Source organism: Embiotoca jacksoni, unplaced genomic scaffold, assembly GCF_022577435.1.
Source record: "Embiotoca jacksoni isolate LCO1_2020_lvr unplaced genomic scaffold, fEmbJac1.0.p SCAF_2, whole genome shotgun sequence".
NCBI classification, from domain to species: domain Eukaryota; kingdom Metazoa; phylum Chordata; class Actinopteri; family Embiotocidae; genus Embiotoca; species Embiotoca jacksoni.
The window spans coordinates 18,913,343-18,933,229 of NW_027185340.1; the positions used below are offsets into that span (position 1 = coordinate 18,913,343).

The 19,887-nt window shown below is 43.2% G+C and overlaps 1 protein-coding gene across 1 annotated transcript; it reads left to right on the forward strand.

The window, feature by feature from the left end:
• Positions 1–1,028: 1,028 nt before the first annotated feature.
• Positions 1,029–14,458, forward strand: wdr75 (WD repeat domain 75). Its single transcript, XM_069154911.1, has 21 exons — positions 1,029–1,127; positions 1,408–1,537; positions 1,904–1,969; positions 2,503–2,602; positions 3,483–3,607; positions 3,939–4,009; positions 4,280–4,396; positions 4,711–4,799; positions 5,478–5,636; positions 5,884–5,943; positions 7,268–7,383; positions 7,518–7,693; positions 7,807–7,964; positions 8,984–9,164; positions 11,446–11,540; positions 11,654–11,749; positions 12,096–12,265; positions 12,496–12,555; positions 13,309–13,458; positions 13,552–13,643; positions 13,849–14,458. Exons 1-21 carry the CDS (start codon positions 1,042–1,044, stop codon positions 14,057–14,059), a joined length of 2,508 nt encoding a protein of 835 aa, XP_069011012.1. The 5' UTR covers positions 1,029–1,041; the 3' UTR covers positions 14,060–14,458.
• The last annotated feature ends 5,429 nt before the right edge of the window (positions 14,459–19,887 follow it).

The following is a 19,887-nucleotide window of genomic DNA, read 5'->3' on the forward strand; positions in this document are numbered from 1 at the left end:
CATCAGAGGACAAACAGGTTGGAAACCACTGCTTTAATCTTTAACAACAAGCTGGTTAGATTATCCATTGTTTCAAATCATCCTCTGAAAAGTAAATAACGTTTTAAAATAAATAGAAGGTATAATGTTTCCCTCTGAAATGTCATGAAGTGGAAGTGGAAGGTAGCGACCTCAAAATTGTACTTAGCTATAGTATTTGAGTAAATGTAATTAGTTAATATCAACCACTGCAAAAACCCAAAGAATATTGCATTTGAAGTATACCTGATTTTGGAGTTATCACTTATAATCAGCAGAGGGTGAAATGACAAGGTTTTATAGAAGTCAAGGATCCATATTGGAGAGGGAAATAAATGAATACATACAGTGAAATTGCTGCTTTTTCTGTCTGTTACTGGGTCTAGATAGATAGATAGATAGATAGATAGATAGATAGATAGATAGATAGATAGATAGATAGATAGATAGATAGATAGATAGATAGATAGATAGATAGATAGATAGATAGATAGATTAGACTTTATTAATCCCATAGTGGGGGAATTTAGTAATCACAGCAGCATGTACACAGTATGAACAAATTTACAAATACGTATGAAATAAACGAAATAAGATAGACACAAAACAATTATTTTAGAACAAAATAAGAGCAATAAAAGAATAAATACACACACAGAGATCATATACACAAAAACAAATAAAATAAAGATAAATAAATACAGCTTGGACAATGAATGTAAAGTGACAGGTGTTGTGAAATGAAATGACCAGTGCAGCATTATTGTATTGTGGTGTTGAAAAGTCTGACTGCAGTCGGAACAAACGAGCTGCGGCAGCGCTCCTTCCTACACTGAGGGTGCAGCAGTATTAAACTCCTTTTGACGAACGTGTTTTGCACAGAAACGGCTTTATTTTAGTGTCACAGTGACACTCCAGTCCAGCAGGTGGCGCATGTAAACGGGCTCGCCCGCCGATGAGAGGAAGACGGGCAGGAAGAAGTCGGGTCAGCGGTCACAGGTGAAAGTTAACTCCGGTGACAACATGGTTGAACACGGGGACATCCGCGTGGTTCACCGAGGTGGCAGTAAAATAAACTCCAGGGAGCCTGTCATAACCAACGACTCAAGGTTAGTATGGGGTTTCAGTCCGATAATGTTTTATTCTGGGCGGCAGACATTTTGACGGTTTTTCTTTTAGCCCGAGAGCTGAAACCGGGCCTAGCCGTTAGCATTAGCAACACAAGCGATTGTTTACAAAAGTTTCACTCTTCTCTCGTCTTTGCGACTCTCTGTTCTTCTGAAACGTTGTCGGAATACGCGCGACTTAAAAAAAAACAACCAACACAAACGCGGCTGCCTTCTCGTTTGTCAGTGAAGTCTCTGAGTTGTTCGGTTCGTGTCGCTGCAGGTTCCTGCTGTGCGCCTCAGGAGAGTGTGTGAAGGTGTTCAGCACCTCCACGGAGGAGTGTGTCCACGACCTGCGGGGACACACCGCCCTGGTGACGGGGGTGCTGCTCAGACCCTCCAACCACCTGCAGGTAAAAAGCCGTGTCAAATGTATTTGTAAGAATAAGCTGTGGTGGGATGTGCAGGACTGTCCGTGAAGTTAAAACTGTTGTCTGTAAACCCAGTTCATGACCAGGTATGATAACAGCATATATTCAGGTATGATAACAGCATATATTCAGGTATGATAACAGCATATATTCAGGTATGATAACAGCATATATTCAGGTATGATAACAGCATATATTCAGGTATGATAACAGCATATATTCAGGTATGATAACAGCATATATTCAGGGTCCAGCTGCCTTGTTCTTTATCTAAGTTTCCTCACTCGTGATTTTACTGAAACCGGTCATCGTTTATTTCACGTGTTGATGTGCTCCTCTGTGCTGCAGGTCTACTCTTGCTCAGCAGATGGCACTGTCAGACTTTGGGACTTCACAGATGGCATCCTCATCAAGGTAGCGCCTGAGTTTCCCTCCTCTCGGCTCATCCCACAAACTCTCCTTGTCTGCTTTATCTGCGGCTACAGATGCAGCGGATTCCTCGCTCCATAGTAAAGGAAGGTTTGAAGCAGTTAGGCCGGACTGGAGGTGAACAATAAAAAGTTCATCTGCAAGCATGCTGATCTCCCCGCTGCTTCTCAGCGGCAAACACATCGCCTGCTAATGAAGGAAAATATCAGAAATGTTCTGTCTTTCAACTCTGGAAACATTGTTTTAACCACGTACAGAAGATATATCTGGACTTTGTGCTGCTGTCTTTCCGTGGGAGTTTTACAAACGGATTTTCTGTATCATAAACTGTTTGTAATTTCAATTACAATTTGTAATTGTGCTTTAAAAGTATCGACATCATGAAGGTTAATTCAACAGAAGTGTGTGTGTGTGTGTGTGCGCGCTACAATAACTGTGGAGAGTCATGTACAGCAGCGTGTGACATGCTACAGAAGGACGTATTGTGTTTTCTCAGACGTGTGCGTGTTCTCTTCCAGACTTACGTCATCGGATACCCGATCTACTCCATCTACGCATCCGCAAACCACGAAGGAGTCATCTTCATCGTTATCCCCATGCAAAATGACAAAAGAACCGGTAGGTTTGACGTCTGTTCTGACTTGAGATCGTTGCTTTGGGTTCGATGTCTGAACTCCCAGTAGACGCACTTAAACGAATGTTAGTCTGAACCCACAACAAGGTTAACCGGCATGCTAGCTGTCGCTGTAAAGCTTCAAATCACGGCTTAAATCAGCTCATTCAAAGGAAAAGTATTGGATTTCTTAACTTTGAGGGCAATAAATAAAAAAATATATAGATTAAACCTCACTGGAGCCTTTATGTGTGTCAAAACCTGTGTTGAGTGATTTTGTGGCATTTTTAAATGTATTTGATTTAGACGGTACAGGTGCAAATTTGATACAGTAAAGGTACATTTATTTTTGTAGGGACTTTTCTTTCTCCTTAGAAATACAGTTGACCAAAACAACTAAGAGCATAAGGAGTAACAACAGGAAACCTAATAGGAGCATCAAAGTCTGCAAAGGACAACTAGAAATCATAAAAATATTAAACACCAGAGACATCAGGAAATAATGAACATAAATAGATAAAAACAACTGCTAGAAAGTAAAGTCTTTTGTTTTGATTTAAAAAAAAAATATTGCAGAATTAAATGAGATAGACGCAACTGTAAAGAAATAACTCTTAACTAGTCTTAGATTTAATACATTCAACTTTTATTCTCGTCTCAGTTCTGTGTGTTTCTTTCAGCCTCCTAATTCTACCGTCGACAGGTCAGATCAGAGATCTGCAATGAGGTCGACAACAGTAGTTCTTTTTTTGATACGAGGACTCCGCCAGATACAACAAGTGTCAGATCATAGAGAGGGTTTAAGATGTGGGAGGATGAAACTGGATTAGAGGTCACTGGGTAAGGATGTATAACGGGCTGATGTTTGACACTGTGTGTGTGCAGAGTTGTTCCAGCTGGCTGCGGTACATCTGCCACAGAGCGGTGATCAGCTGGTGGAGGCCCGAGAACTTTCTGCTGTGCTGTCCAACATCAGCTCCAACCCAGCAGCCGTCGCCTTCGGTCGAGGGGTACGTACACTTCCACTGCTGTCACCAACACACCGTCCGGGGTATCAAGCTCTGGTCTGACAGGAATGAGAGAGCAACAGTGGTCCCTAGTCTTTCCTGCTGAGCCAAATCAAAATGATCTAGTGAACAATAGTTTTTGCTATGAGAGCAAAAAGTCAACTCCAATTTGATCTGTTAAAAAACCCAACTGGGAGCATAAAGTGATCAACTTTTCCACTCAAAAAGAATAAGTGGCATTGCAGATATTAACTTTCAATGGGTAATGTTTTGTTTTTCTGGCACAAGCTTCAATTTTAATTCCCACATTTGATCATTACTGTTATCTTCTCAGGGTGAATATCTGGCTGCAGCTAAAGGTTCACAGCTGGAAGTCTTTTTCTTCAAGAAGCAGAAGTCATACAGGTGAGCTGGTGCATCAGTTACCAAGTGTGGAGATGGAAATGAAACAAAAGATGATCACACATCTCACGTAAAACCACAAACTTTTCGAGGCTTTAGATTACAAATGAAAAATATATATTTTATGTGTCATTTCGGCTTCATTGGACACAGAATGTTGTTTGAGAGAAATAGTAAAGTTGTCATATGGTGCCAAAAGTCATGAATCATAAACTCCCTGATGTTTAGACATGTCCGAGAACACTGAACATCTGTGTTTCTTTGGGCTGTCAGGTTTTCCCTCAAAGAAGACAACAAGACAGGAGGCAAGAACACGTTCACGTGTCTGTCCTGTCACCCCAAAGATGACTGCATCGCTACGGGCCACGAAGACGGCAAGATCCGCCTGTGGTGAGCGGCCTTGAAACACGACACACACATGACACACACGTGCTGCGTGTTGATTATCTTAAACAATTGTGTAGTCTAAACAACAGCTGCTCACTTATTTTGTACTGAAAGCTGCACCAGTGAAATCGTTTTGTCCCTTCTTAGTTTATTATAATTCCGTCAGCCTGTTTCTTTTAATTCGACCCGGCAGTGTTTTATTTTATATTTTTAGCAGTCAATTTCCATTTCTTTCTTTTGCAAAGCACTTTTCTTTTTGGACTGTGCTGCACTTCATCAGTAAATTATTTCCCTAACATCTCTGTTTGTCCATTCAGGAGAAACTTTAACCACAAGAAGGAGTACACCTACTCCACCCTGCACTGGCACCACAGCGCTGTGAGCGCCCTGTGCTTCACCCCAGAAGGTATTTATGTCGCTCATCGCAGACTGTATAAAGTTTACCTGATGTTTTATGCACTAAAGTGAAATAAGATCCACGTGGCCCCACACTATGCGTGTCAAACATAGGCCTGTCACAATTATTACATAAACTGCCTGATCAAGATTATTTCAAGTGTCTGTAATTATTTTGTATCATCGCTAAAATAGTTGTCATTCATCTGTATTGAAACAACTTGATGAGATATTTCCATCACTATTTCCATGTTTGTTTTCCACCGCTTGAGATTTGACTTCAGCTCTTTCAACGCCCCCTTTCTTCTGCTACGGTTTAAGGCTGGTGCTAGATTGGATCAGCGGGAGGGATGCTGAGCCTCTGATTGGTTGTTACACTGGAAGAGGGTTGTAATTAAGGTTAAGGACCACTTGACTGAGAGTGAGACACGCAGCACCATAGAGTTTACAGCGTGCATCTATCCAGCTGATCCGATCTAACACCACCGCTGACATGAGTGCCATCAACTGCAGATACTCACGAGTTTAGAGGGGGAGAGCGCTGCCCTGTTTTTTATATTTCATGATGGCGACAGCACTAATCTACGAGTCATGTAGAAAAAGCCTCTTTATTTTAAACAGGATTTTGTTGTAAGGAGACTTTTGTTTTTAAAAGCTTCCACTTGTCTGTTTTTGTTGCGTTTGTCAGGTACCAACCTGCTGAGCGGCGGCGTGGAGTCGGTGCTCGTCCAGTGGCGCTACAACCAGGAGAGCCAGCGGGACTTCCTGCCCCGGCTGGGTGCCGCCATCACGCACATCGCTGTGTCACCTGACGGAGTGCTGTTCTGCACCTCGCACAGTGACAACAGTAAGAAGCTCTAAGCTGTGTGACGCTCTCAGATGAAGCACAGCGGTTATTACTATGGAAACAGTCGCGTATGTAATCTGTTTTTGGGGCCGAGCTGAAAGCTTTTGTTTCCACCCCTCTTTTAATACCTCACTTTATATCGAGAGATTTTATTTAGATATTTAGAGCGTTGACTGCAGTAGTGATTGCAGCTCTGACATGTGTGTCGTTCGTCCGTGATAATTGACTCCTGTTTCTTCTCATTCAGAAATCACGATCATCCAGAGTTGTGTTAAAGTGTCAGCCGTCATTCAGGGTCTGGTCAAAGGTGAGTACAGACTGCAGGTGGCAACGGCACGTAGAGCAATCATAAACGTGCTGTACGGGCTCATAAATAACCAACATATATCTCATAAATATCCTTTACAGTACTTGTAAAACACTCCTGCTTCAACGACAGAAAGATGTCAGTAATAGAAGAGTTTTCCAGTCCAGTTGTTGACACTGATGATGTGTGGAAAAATAGGAAAGTAAGGAAGTAAACTTGACCCCAGACAATGACGGTGTTGTGTTCAAAGACGTTAACAAAAGTAGGAAATCAAACAAACCGTTGGTGGCTATTTTGATATCAGGTCAAGGATGAAATTATTTTATTTTCCGTTCAGACCAAATGTGAAGAAAATTGTTCCTACGGAGCGATTACTCACAAAGTCAATCCGAAGACATGAGAAGAAGGCCAATTTGAGTCCGTGCGAGTTACTATCACTATCCTCATTACATAAATAGATAGGAAAAGACATGCTGATCACAATTGACACACTTCATATAAAATTAGCGAGGAGAAAAATCCTCAATTAAGCCTTATGGCGCTTTTCCATTGTGGTCCTGTGTTCCAGTACAAGATGGCAGATTGTAGAAGGAAGTGTCAAGATGAAATTTATATAAAACTACAAATTATTTGACAACAATGTCTTCAGATCTGATTTAAAACTCCTCTCAACTTGGTTAAGTTTGACAGGGATAAGGAGCTCATTCCACTGACATTAAATCTCATAGGAATAATATTTGTTATACTTCCTCTACTGTTGTGGGAGTGGTTGTTTTTCACTAAATTAAAATGACGTCTTGTGTGAAATACCTGTTTTAATTTGCACCAGCCTTTTATCGATGGGGAGAAAGTTAAATTTTTGTAAATGAGCTACATCAGGATTTGAGAGGTGTCAGCTATAAAAAAAAACAAAAAAAACCAAGTCTTATTACCTTATTTTGTGTGGTCTGTGATTTCTTTATTTCTTTTTAAGACACAAGCTGCCACAAATCATATCCAGCTACAAAAAGCTTGTAAAGCTGTCAAGTTAAAATGTAAATACGGAGAGTCGTTGCTACGGAGATGCAGGTTTCAGGATGTTGAAAATAAGAGGCGCTTCAAATCATCTCATCGCACATCTTTGCTCTGAACTGGCCTTTTAAAAGAACAGACGTGAAGGTCTTGTGACTGACTTTTAACAAAACACACCCTGTCTTGTCTTGTTATCCCAGTGTCCCAGCAGATTGACTTCAGTTTTGTAGTGGCGTCATTCTTTTCTTCTTTTACATGACATATATCACGTGACTCTTTTTATTTTATTTATTTTTTTCCCGTCCTGGTGCAGGTGATAGTGTCCAGACAGACCTGATGGTCGACCCACGCAGCAAAGCTTTGGTGCTGAACGGGAAACCGGGACACCTGCAGTTTTTCTCCCTCCAAAGAGACAAACTGCTGTACAATGTAAGCACATGTAAACCAGGCCTAGTCTGTCATATCAGCTTTCATTTCTTTTCAGTGTAAATTGTAGAAATAAGGCACTCTGGTGTGATCTAGTTGGACAGATAAAACTCTGAGGTCTCCCGTGTTTCCCGCAGCTGGACATCGTGCAGCAGGAGTACATTCACGAGTTGGGCTTGGAGCAGTTTGAGGTGGTCAAAGCTGCATTTGATACCTCGGGCACCTGGCTGGCCACGGTGGAAGAAAGAAGACAGAAAGCTGCTGAGCTGGAGGTTAACTTGAAACTGTGGGCGTTTGATGAACAAACCCAGAGGTACAGACGTCTCGGCTGTATCCGATTATTCCGCACGCTGCCGAGTCGGTGCTGTCTGGTAGAGTTTTGTATTCATGTCTTCTTCTTTTTTTCTTCTTCCCCAACCACACCAGTTTTGTGCTGAACACGACCATCTCGGCCCCCCACGAGGCCCAGATTACAGCCATGTGCTTTCGCCAGGCCGCCGACACCGAGACCACCATGCTGGTTTCCACCAGCAGGGACGGACACTTCAAAGCCTGGCAGCTGGCAGCACCGGCCCACACAGAGGGTAAGCAGTGTTGCTCGGTGTCTGACATGCTCGTCGGCCAAATGGCTGAGCGCTTCAAGTGCGATTGCATTAACTGTTAAGTCTTTTGTTGGAGGCTTTGACTTTTCAATCCACCGGTGTCCATTTTTTTTTTTTTTTTTAGAAGTTAATGTTCACTTAAGAGCATCCACAGCTTTGTCTAAGTTGTACTTATTCAAAGGATTTGAGGTAAAGGTACAGGGTGCAAGATTTATGTCCTGTCCTGTAATACCACTTTGTACAGTAAGAGGTGATAGTGAGTCACTATAGAGTCAGTCTGGTTAAATCTTGTGCATTCTTGTCCTGCTGTTGGTTAACAGTTGACTTTTTATATATATATATATATATATATATATATATATATATATATATATATATATATAACTGATCATTGTAAAGAATTTGTAGACTCAGAAGTTGACCAACTGCAAGAACAACGATCGGTTGAGTCTTTAGTTTACGTAATAGCATGTTAACCTCAATCTTTTTAGCAAAAAAATCAGCCACAGAAAAACCACATTGCTGCCATTTGGAATATTTTTTGTTACGGTTTGTGTTGCCTCTTGAGGTGCGGGGTGGTAAACGTGACAGCAAACTACAAGCTGTATCTGTATTGGTGACAAAAATACTATTCTTTCCAGTCAGTTTAGAGCACGTTGCACTTCTCTTTCTTTTTCTTTTTTAAACAAATACCTAATCAAGGAGGTACAACAACATTCTTTTAATCAGGCCAAACGGATCAAATTACAACTTGGAAATTGAAGACCTGTCATATTTTTTATTTAGAATTCCTCCTACATCTTATCTGCATATCATCATGTCCTCCTCTCAGTGCTGTTCAGTGGAGGCTTTTATCCCAGAGTACATGATTTTGAAGTGCCAGGCTCCATTCAACCTGTCAGACTGAATGCCAAGCTTGAGCCTAATCAGGCCGTATTTGCCAGTAATCCAACTCTCTGGTGTCTGTCTCCCTCTCGCTTTCCCCTTCAACGGGCTGGCAGATGAAGGCCCTTCCTGGTCGTGTGATTTCGTCGGAGCCTACCACGGCCTGGTGCCTGAATGCTGCCGTTTCTCAGCCGACGGCTCTCTGCTGGCCGTCAGCTTTCAGGAGGTGGTGACTGTGTGGAGCCCGGCCTCCTGGGAGCTCCTGACAACTCTGTCGCAGCCGCCGGGAGCCATCAGGTCAGCGCGCACTCAGTTCATGCACACCAACGGGAGTCGAACAACAGCGGACCGGTTTATGTTTGCGGTTTTAGGCAGGTTTTGGAAAATGAACCATGGATGCTCGGTCAGATGTTTTATATTGTATTGAATAACCCATATTCCTGGACAGCTATTTATGTTACATTTATATTTATCTAATATATTTCACAATTTTATTACATTTTTTTTTTTTTAACGGAATAACTAATTTACTCAGAAAAGTAGGGTGTCAAACTTTTCAGTACGGAAACACTAAAAAGAAAGCAGGAGTCCCTCCCGTCATAAACTCGGGTTAAAACCTTCACATTCAACACAGCTGACGAGAAGCAGGACTTTAGCTTCATCTTCAAGATGAAGGTCGATGTTTGTTCTGCACGTCGAACATAAAACTGTCTTGATTGTTGATCTGTGAATGGGACATCTGCTCGGTGCTTCGCTCTCACATGCCTGTGCATAGCTGTGGTAGACTTTGGATATGCTGGCTTTACACGTTTGCACCGTGTTTTCGTTTATTGTTTTGAACGAGTTCCACACAGAACTTTTTGAAGTTCTGTGTGGAACAGCTGTAGTCGTCATTGCACGTTTCTCCATTTTTTTTTTTTTAATTTACCGTAGCGTCTAATCTCAAAGCGCCACACACTTTTTACCAGCACCTGGTAGTAAAGTCTCCTTTAGTTGTTCAATTGCAAACAGTCATTAGGTGCATTAAAGCCACCCTCTGGTTGTTCAACGTATTAAAACCAGGCGCCGGTTAAAAACAAGTAAAATAGGAAGGTAGATATTTGAAAACCATGACTCGTCAATCTGAAACACGGACATCTTTTCACAAATGGATAGAAAATGTTGACATATTAATGGAGGCTTAACAAACACATACATAACGTAAAACCCGTACAAAACTTTATAGGATTTGTCTCCTTGAATAAGCAGGCGGTGTGAGAATAAACTACGGAGGCAGAGACGAGGCCTCGCAGTCAAACACTGTTGGGAATGGACAGAATAAAATCGTACTCTTGTTTTGGGGCTCCTGTACTCTCTTATTTTGTATTATTTTGGTTGGCCCTTTGCGAACAGAGACTGCACACAGCAGACGTCACGACACGCACTCGGCAACAGGAGTTGGTTGTTTTCTGTCGAGGCTCCTCAGCGACGGACTATCTTTGAACAGTTAACTGATATTTTTCTGGCTGCAGTCCAGAGTTTTGTTTCGACAGGGCACGTAACCCCCCTGAGCAAATGAAGCGCTGCCTGTCAGCCAGCTGAACTCGTGGACGGCCTGCAGTTTCGCAACGTCGCTCGGGTCTCAGAAATGTTGGCTGATGTCTCCTCTGCTCACAAAAGGGGCCCTCGGGTCGCTGAGGACACGAAACTGCTGTTGCTAGTTTCTGTACCACTTTTCTGAAATATTCTCAAAAACCCCCGAGTCAGCTTTTAGCTTATTTGCAATAAAAAAAAAAAACAAGAAAGGATGACTTGCAATTCATCGTACAAGGAAGGAATGAGATTAAGTCAATGTTTTCATGTGGAAAAAAAAAACTTTGAGAAAATGTCTCCTGGTAAAACCTGGAAATGGACATTTATTGTTTGTTTTCCCTCTTAAATGAATATAAGTCTGTTTGAACTCATGACGCGTAACTGATGAGCTCCCCCGCGCCAAAGACTCGGTCAAACTCAGGAAGCCTCTTAAAACGAGCAGACGTTTTCTGTGTGATTTGGACGCCGAGTCGGAATTTGTGAGGAATACGACTTCAAAGTTGAAGTGGGTAAAATTGGACGACGTTAAAGGTCAGCTGTTTTGACAGCTGCCCGGTACCCCTTACATAACTACCACCTATAGATGTGGAAAGCCGGGTCAATTGCTCGACCTGCACCACACTAACTCCAGACTCTTTACATGTGACCTCGGAGGTTAACGTTCGGGCTCGCTGACAGAGGGCCGGTAGACCTGACCGAGACGTGTACTCATGATATTTGTTCTCGGGAATGTCAGAGATCAATGATCTGTAGGAGTGTGAGAGGCTGGCGGTTATTGATCTCTCTGCCAGACAGGATTTTTCTGGGCGTTTTGGTTCTCGGTGGGAGTTCAGCTCCTGCTTTCGTGTTCCCCTTCGAAGCCCCCAAAGCGGAAAACTCCTCTAAAGATAATCCTGTGAAATATGTGTGGGGTGAGGAGCTGCGTGGTTGGGGGGTACACTTGAGATTCTTTAGTCGCAGGGGGAAACAAAAGGAAGTTGTTTTTTTGTTTTTTTTACTCCATCAGGGATCTGTGTTTTGGGCGACTGAGCTGTTCCAAGTATCTGCTGGGAACCACCGCCAGCAATCTGCTCTGCTGCTGGAACCTCCTCACCTGCACCTGTAAGACCACATGGATGCACATCGTGTAGAGATTCGTTAAATAAAGTCGATATTTCAGTTAGTCCCACGCATGTAATGTTTTCCCCTGTTTTTCCTCCCACCTTGTCTGGCAGTGGAGTGGAGCACCTCCATGGACATCAGCCTGCTGCTGGCTGACCCTCTCTCTGAGAACATGGCTGCCTTCTGCTCTCAAGCTGGATCCACCGACTGTAAGTTTTAAAACTGGGAGTCCATATTTGGACTTTTCCACAGCAATACGTCTTCAAATATCTCTGGCTGAACTGAAGTGGTGGAACGGCCGACGCCGCCTTCTTTCGTCACGCTGCGAAGCTACTGCTACTGCTTGTACCAAGTAATGAACAACTCTTTAAAACTGCTTTCGAGCCAAGACGGGCTGCTGCTTGTTAACAACAAAAGTTGTTCTGTTTAAAGTTATCCTTCAAAAAAAAAAAAATCTAGAAATATAAAAGTAGGTGTGAGAGTTCCTCATTCCTCTGTCCATCAGTACCTTAATTAAAGTACAGCAATCCGGTTCTCCATCTTCTCTTCTTTCAGTGTTTGTGTTCAAGCCCAACGAGCCTCGGCCGCTGTTTTCCCACAAGGCCGTGTGCTCGGGGAGGGTGGATCGCGCCGTCTTCGCCCCGAGGGAGGAGATGCTGGAGAGCTGCGAGGAGAGCAGCCAGTGGCTCAACCGCTCTCAGCTTTACTTCCTCACACAGTACATGGTAAACACACCGCTGCCAGACAAACAACAAATATACGCCGTCTTATGTTCCGCCGCAGAAGAAATCCTGTGATAGATGGACAACCGTAGAAGTCCAGGTCCCGTTAAGCTTTTACGTAGAGAAAGACATCCAGGCGAAACGTCACACAGCGATCTGCACCGAGAAGGTTTTTCTACTTGTGCGTGTGTGTTCGTGTTCCTGCTGTTGACCGTCAACTTTTCCCTCCGCAGGATCTCATGACGTTCACCACCAAACCAGAGGAAGACCGGCTGATGGCGTCCAGCAAACAGGTGAGCTTCATCTGTGCGCCGACTTCTCTGCATCAGAGCGTCACCGACATTTGACAGAGCTCCTCCCTGAGTGAGACACGCAGAGATCAGAGCGCAGAAATGCAGCGGAGACTCTCGCACCGAGCTGGAGAGAAATGGCTGCTCGTAAATTAAGGCCATAACATAAATAGAATATTTGCCGAGTCAGCGTCAACAGAGTCTGTCACTGAGTGAGAGATCATAGTTACACCGCAGGTGGGCTGAATCCCAGGACTTTTCAAAATAACAGAAAGAAAAGACTGAATCATAAAATGCATGTGAACTACAGATGAAGGTGGCGATATGTGGACAGACAGAAAATAAGGACAAGTAATAAACATGTTTGTTTTTTTCTGTGACAGATGTGAGTCGTGTGAGATTTATAAACAAAGAAATGCATACAGAAAAAAACTTGCTGTTGAATTTAAGCCGCTGTGATACAAAATGTGTCCATTTGTTATTGTTCACATAAAAGAAGCTTATTCAGCTGGATTGGGTGGAGCTCAGCTATGTGAGTCAATGTTACGAAACACGAGGAGCTCTCGGACACTTTCCTTCTGTCAAAGTAGCTCTTAGAGGAAAAACGTTTGGAGACCCCTGATTTAGTCTCTTTCACTCGTCTTCTGTCTTCAGCTAATCACCTGTTTTGACCCATTTTCATTCTTATTAATGTCAAACAGTTGTTGTTTTTCCTAATGAGATTTCCCGCTCCCCCCCCTCCGTCCCCCGTCCCAGCTTGTGATCGATGACAGTGTCGCCATGACACCGTTCTACCTGTTGCTGGGGAAACACCGGCAGCAGCAACGACAGGAAACCGAGGACGCAGCGAGCAGCCTGTCCTCTGAGAGGACGCCTCTGCCCCGGCGCTCCGCCGCCATCAGAGAGGTCGGTGTTTCCAGAGACGCCGTACATGAACATCGACAGCGAGACCTTAAACATCTTTTGAAACGGTTTCATGTGAATTTTCTTTGTGAACAGCTGCTGCAGACCCCGGCTCACGTGCTGCCCTCGACCTCGTTCCTCTGCTCCATGTTTGTTCAGTCGCTGCTGATCTCCGTCACAGACACCAGGTCGGACGTAAAGCCTTCTGCCGAGCAATCAAACTATTTGTCACTGAAAACACCTGAAAATGCTTTCACATGATTCAGCAGTTTCACATGTATAGGAAAAATGGGGAGCTTCGTTGTTTGTCTCCGGTAGAAGTGCTGAGTTATGTTAACCTTTCTTCTTCTTCTTCTTTTTTTTTTCCCTCCATGTGTGTTCTCATGGCTGCAGGGAGGAAACTGAACACGCTGAGGAGGAGATGGTTAGCGAGAAAGAGGAAGAAGAGGATTCCGAGGAAGAAACGGATTTCAGCATCTCGAGACCGGAAGGGGGTCAAGTGACCGAGTCAGCTGCCCCCGCCCTGACCAAAGCTCAGGTCAGGGAACTGAGGAGGGTGAAGAAACTGGACCACGGCTGGCTCGCAGGCCTCCTGGACTCCTGAACACATGTACAGACGGGACATTCACACTGGCAGACAGGAGCCATCGGAAGTTGGGATTTTCCTGTCTTTTGTTGTTTTCCGCCCTTAAATCAAAGTGGATTTTTTTTTTTTTCCAGAAGGAAAACAAAACAACGTCGTAATGAAATCAAATCTCTGCAAACACCAAACAAAATGTTGGCTGCAGTTGCAGCCTTTAGTCGATGTGGACAAGTCTGTTGGTTTTACACATCTGAACATATCACCACCGCCACCACCCCCCAGCTTGTACAGCGTTTTCTACTGAAAGATCTGGTCTGCAGCAGAATACTAACATTACTGTTCCGACAACATTCATGTGAATCTTTAGGTCAATGTTGGCTGTTGTTATTTTATTGGTAAATAAATCTTTTCCCACGTGAAGAGTTTTTCCTACATTTGGCTGCAGATCACCAAACCTGCAACACAAGATCATTTTCTCTTTCTCCTCTTTTGTCGTGTTACACACAGACTGTATATAAAAGTGGACGTAGCTTCCGGTTCCAAAAAAATGAGACCAATGTGGAAGCTATGTTTTTGTTTTGTTTTGTTTGTGGGAGGGGGAGGGGGGGCGTGTCTATTTGATCGACAGGCCTGTGGCGCAGTCGGGTTACGGCTATCGGTGGACGGGACGTAGTATCGCCTTGGTTTCCGATCAGACTGAGGCGATCCACCGCTCGCTCCCCCCCACCCCCCCAGCTCGTCCAAATACGGTCACTTCCTGCTCCGAAATAGCAAGATGGCGACGGCCAAAATCCAAACTCGAGGCGTCATAACGGCCGCTCACAAACTAACGGATGATGTCACCGTTAGTTTCCACTCGGTATCGCGGTTCATGCTCGTGAATTCAAGAGCTATAAATGTATCTGCAATTTAGTAGCTTTTAGTATTTCACGTGACATTGCCGCTGTTTGTGACCTGTAAGCTCTGCTCGCAATTTGCTTTCGTGAAAAAGGACCTTTTGCTTGACTCCGTTTAAAAGCCTTTTGAGTTCCTGCTGCAGAGAAGCATCAGCACACTGCTTGACGTGATGGTGCTCCACCAGACCGAATGCACTGTCCAGTGTTTTATTTCTTACTTTCATTTGTGTCCCACATGCCTCGAGTCTGCCACGAGCTGAAGAGATCACATGTTTTTATAATAGGGAAGTGCGTTTAAATTTCTATATGACCGGTTTATGTATTGTTACCCAACGACTTGTTTTCAGTAGCTGTCATGGAGTTCATTGCAGGCAGTTTATTAGAGAGAAGACGGTATAGAACGGACAGGGAGTGAAGGGGGAGAAAGTGAGGGATGACCTGATGAATACGTCCACCGGGGCACCGTCAGGTGTGTTCACCTTTTAAAAGGTCCCATAACGTACAGTTTTCCGGTGTTTAATTTCTTGATCTCCATCGTCTTTTCTGATTGGCCGAGTCTTTTCTGAGTGACGGGCGCTCGGGCCAACCACAGGTTTTCTTCGGCCTTGTAGCTTGCCAGCTCCTGGATGAAATAATCGCTCCGTGTTCTCTTCAACATTAAAGGTTGGACTGTGGGCCGTGCTGAGGGCGAGTTTGTGACATCACAAAGTTACGGAAGTCCAAACGGCACGGTCGCTGAATGAAGGTTGTGAATTTCTCTGCGGACTGAGTGTTTTGACACGTTTATAGTATTTATACAGCACCTCCATTGCTTTATAATCTAAAAAGAAATGAAATCTGATTTATCTTTTAAATTACCGCTGATGATTTTGGGATGTCATGACAAAGACAGTAAATATTCATGCCATCATTTATCTTGATCAGTTGGTGGAGATTTGTTGATTAGAAACAGGAAAGTTGAGCCACGTCAAAACTCTTAATTACGTCCACCGAGTCACTTCAGTCCTGAAAAAGTCCAACTGCCGAGTGAAAACTTTTTAAACCTGCGCGTCTTTGTGCCGTTACACATTTTCTACGCTTTGAAATGTCTTTTTTTTTTTTTTTTTTTTTTTTTTTTTTAAGATGTGAGGCTTTCTTTGACCGACTCGCCTCGATGACTCTCCTTCATCATTCACCTTTATACACATCAGTGTGTTCCAGAGTCCAAACTTTCAGCCTTTTTCCATTGTCAGAGTTATGTGATGTAATTCAGTGTCAAGGTCAGTGAAAGTTATATATGTAACTGATATTTCTCCCATTGTTATGTAAGCTGCTGAACTGTGACACATCCAATCAGACTGCCGCTGTCGAGACGGATCAGGATTAAGATATCAACGAAATATCTAACGACATATTTGATACTACAGTTACTGGCTGCTTTTATGGAAATCTTGAACCGCGTGTGTTTTTTTTTGGAGTGACAGTGAAATAAGGTAGGTAGGTAGGTATTTACTTTATCAATCCCCGAGGGGACATTTTTTCGCTACAGCAGCATACAGAAGCAATAAGATAATAATAGAAATAATAGAATAAGATAATAGAATAGAATAGAATAATATAAAAGCAATAAAATAGCAGTATAAAATATAAAATGCACAGTATATACAGTACATTATATATCTATATATATTATATACAAACAAACCAAGAAACACAGTCAACATTTATATATATGTATATATAGTTGAAACCAGAAGTTTACATACACTGCAAAAAGACACATAACACTTTTTTTCTCACTGTCTGAAGTTAAATCAGACTAAACCTCTCCTGTTTCAGGTCCGTTAGGATTACCAAAATTATTTAACTTTTGCTAAATGTCACAATAATGAGAAAGATAATTTCTTAGAGAATTTTATATTACTTTCTTTGAGGTCAAAAGTTTACATACACCAAAAGTACTATGTCTTTAAACAATGTGGGCAAGCACAGATGATGATGTCATGGCTTTTGAAGCTCCTGATAGGTTAGCTGACAACATGTGAGTTAATTGAAGGCACACCTGGGGATGTATTTTAAGGCCACACCTCAAACACTCTGCTTCCTTGTTTGAAATCATGGGAAAGTCAAAAGAAATCAGCCAAGAAATCAGGGAGAGAATCGTGGCGCTCCACAAGTCTGGTTCATCCTTGGGTGCAATTTCCAGATGCTTGAAGGTGCCACGTTCATCTGTGCAAACAATTATACGCAAGTATAAACATGGGAATGTCCAGCCATCACACCGCTCAGGAAGGAGACGGGCTCTGTGTCCCAGAGATGAACGTGTTTTGGTCCGACATGTGCAAATCAACCCCAGAACAAAAGCTAAAGACCTTATGAAGATGATGGCTGAAGCTGGTAAGAAAGTGTCATTATCCACAGTAAAACGAGTCCTGCTGACATGGGCTGAAAGGCTACTCAGCAAGAAGGAAGCCATTACTCCTAAAGAAACATAAAAAAGCCAGATTACAGTTTGCAAAAAGACACCAAGACAAAGACCTTAACTTCTGGAGACATGTCCTGTGGTCTGATGAAACTAAAGTGGAGCTGTTTGGCCATAATGACCACCGTTACATTTGGAGGAAAAAGGGGGAAGCTTGTAGACCTGAAAACACCATCCCAACTGTGAAGCATGGAGGTGGCAGCATCATGTTGTGGGGCTGTTTTGCTGCAGCAGGAACTGGAGCTCTTCATAAAATAGACGGCATCATGAAGAAAGAACATTACCTGGAAATATTAAAGCAACATCTCAGGACATCAGCCAGGAAGCTAAAACTTGGGCGCAAATGGGTCTTCCAAATGGACAATGACCCTAAGCATACTGCCAAAATAGTTTAAAAAAAAAATGGCTTGAGGACAACAAAGTCAATGTCTTGGAGTGGCCATCACAAAGCCCTGACCTGAATCCCATCGAAAATTTGTGGGCAGATCTGAAAAGGCGTGTGCGAGCGAGGCGGCCAACAAACCTGACTCAGTTACACCAGTTCTGTCAGGAGGAATGGGCCAGAATTCCAGCAGAGTACTGTAAGAAGCTTGTGGAAGGATACCCAAAACGTTTGACCCAAGTCATGCAGTTCAAAGGCAATGCTACTGAATACTAAGGAACTGTATGTAAACTTTTGACCTTGAAGAAAGTAATGAAAAATTCTCTAAAATATTCTCTTTCTCATTATTGTGACATTTAGCAAAAGTTAAATAATTTTGGTAATCCTAACGGACCTGAAACAGGAGAGGTTTAGTCTGATTTAACTTCAGACAGTGAGAAAAAAAGTGTTATGTGTCTTTTTGCACAGTGTATGTAAACTTCTGGTTTCAACTGTATATATACAGTACAGTATATATCTATATATATTATATACAAACAAACCAAGAAACACAGTCAACAGTGTTATTGTACTGTGATGGATTTTGCCAGAGGGGAGTTATTGTACAGTCTTATTGCAGTGGGCAGGAATGATCTCCTGTATCAGGAATGATCTCCTGTATCTGGAATGATCTCCTGTATCTGGAATGATCTCCTGTATCAGGAATGATCTCCTGTATCTGGAATGATCTCCTGTATCTGGAATGATCTCCTGTATCTGGAATGATCTCCTGTATCAGGAATGATCTCCTGTATCTGTCCTTGTGACAGCGGAGCTGGAGGAATCTTTTGGAGAAAGTGCTCCTCTGTCCCTGCAGCAGGTGGTTGAGAGGGTGGACAGGATTATCCAATATGGACAATAGTTTGTTCAGCGTCCTCCTCTCCACCACCTTTTCCAGGCTGTCCAGATTGTAGCCGATGATGGAGCCGGCCTTCTTAACCAGTTTGTTAAGTCTGTTGGTGTCACCGGCTCCAATGCTGCCCCCCTCCCCCTCCTCTCCCCCAGCAGACCACAGCGAAGTACAGTTCACTGGCCACAACAGATGGTAGAACATCTCCAACATCTCGCTGCACACATTGAAGGATCGAAGTTTCCTCAAGAAAAAGAGTCGATTCATCCCCTTCTTGTAGACAGCGTTGATGTTGGTCTTCCAGTTCAGTCTGTTGTCATGGACACACCCAGGTACTTGTACTCCTCCACCATGTCCACCAAATAAGACATTATTGGTGCTGTAAAGTGATTCCGGATCCAGCGGACTCTTGAGTAACAATGCTGACTTCTTGAGTAAGCTGTTTTCGAAGCAGCAGATCACATTTTGTTCCCAGGGTTGGATAAGATTGGTTGGATAGGCACTTTTTTTTTTTAAGTTCCTCTCTCGGTCAGGTGCTCCGGTCGGCCCCGGACCTCCCACCGCTGAGGCCACATCCGTCGGACACTGTCGTGATCTCTGCGATCGACTGACGTCGACGGTTTCATCGCAGCTCCTGCCAAGGCGATCAAACTGGGTGACCCTATTTATCCTTATCCTATCTGCCATCTGTCACTTTTATTGTCCTGATACCATCTAAGGATTATAAAACAGATTCGGTACCAGTTACAACCAGCTGTAGTTGACATGCACGTCTGTCCACACTCAATATTTGTAGTGAAGACTTTGAAGAAATTTGGCCAATAAAGCTGATTTTGACAAAACACAAAAGTTGTAGCCGTGACGGTAGACAATGCTTCAAATATGGACGTTGCTGCCAAGAAGCCACGAGTTCTCAAATGTGGATGTTTCGCACGTCTTCAAACCCACAGCGCAGAAGATCAAGCGTCCCGGTGGACACCCAAGATTAGTTTCACCAATTCGGTGTCAAACCAAATGTGAAATATGCTCACAGTCTCCTCTTTTTGTTCCTCAGTTATGGCTTCACGTTTCACGTTCAGAGGAGTGTGACGGACATGAGGTGACAGTGACCTTAACCTTTGACCCTCAAAATGGAATCAGTTTATCCTTAATGCAGTTACCATTTGTCCCAAATTAGATTTTCATTTGAAGGAATTCCACCCAGGCGTTCTTGAGATTTGT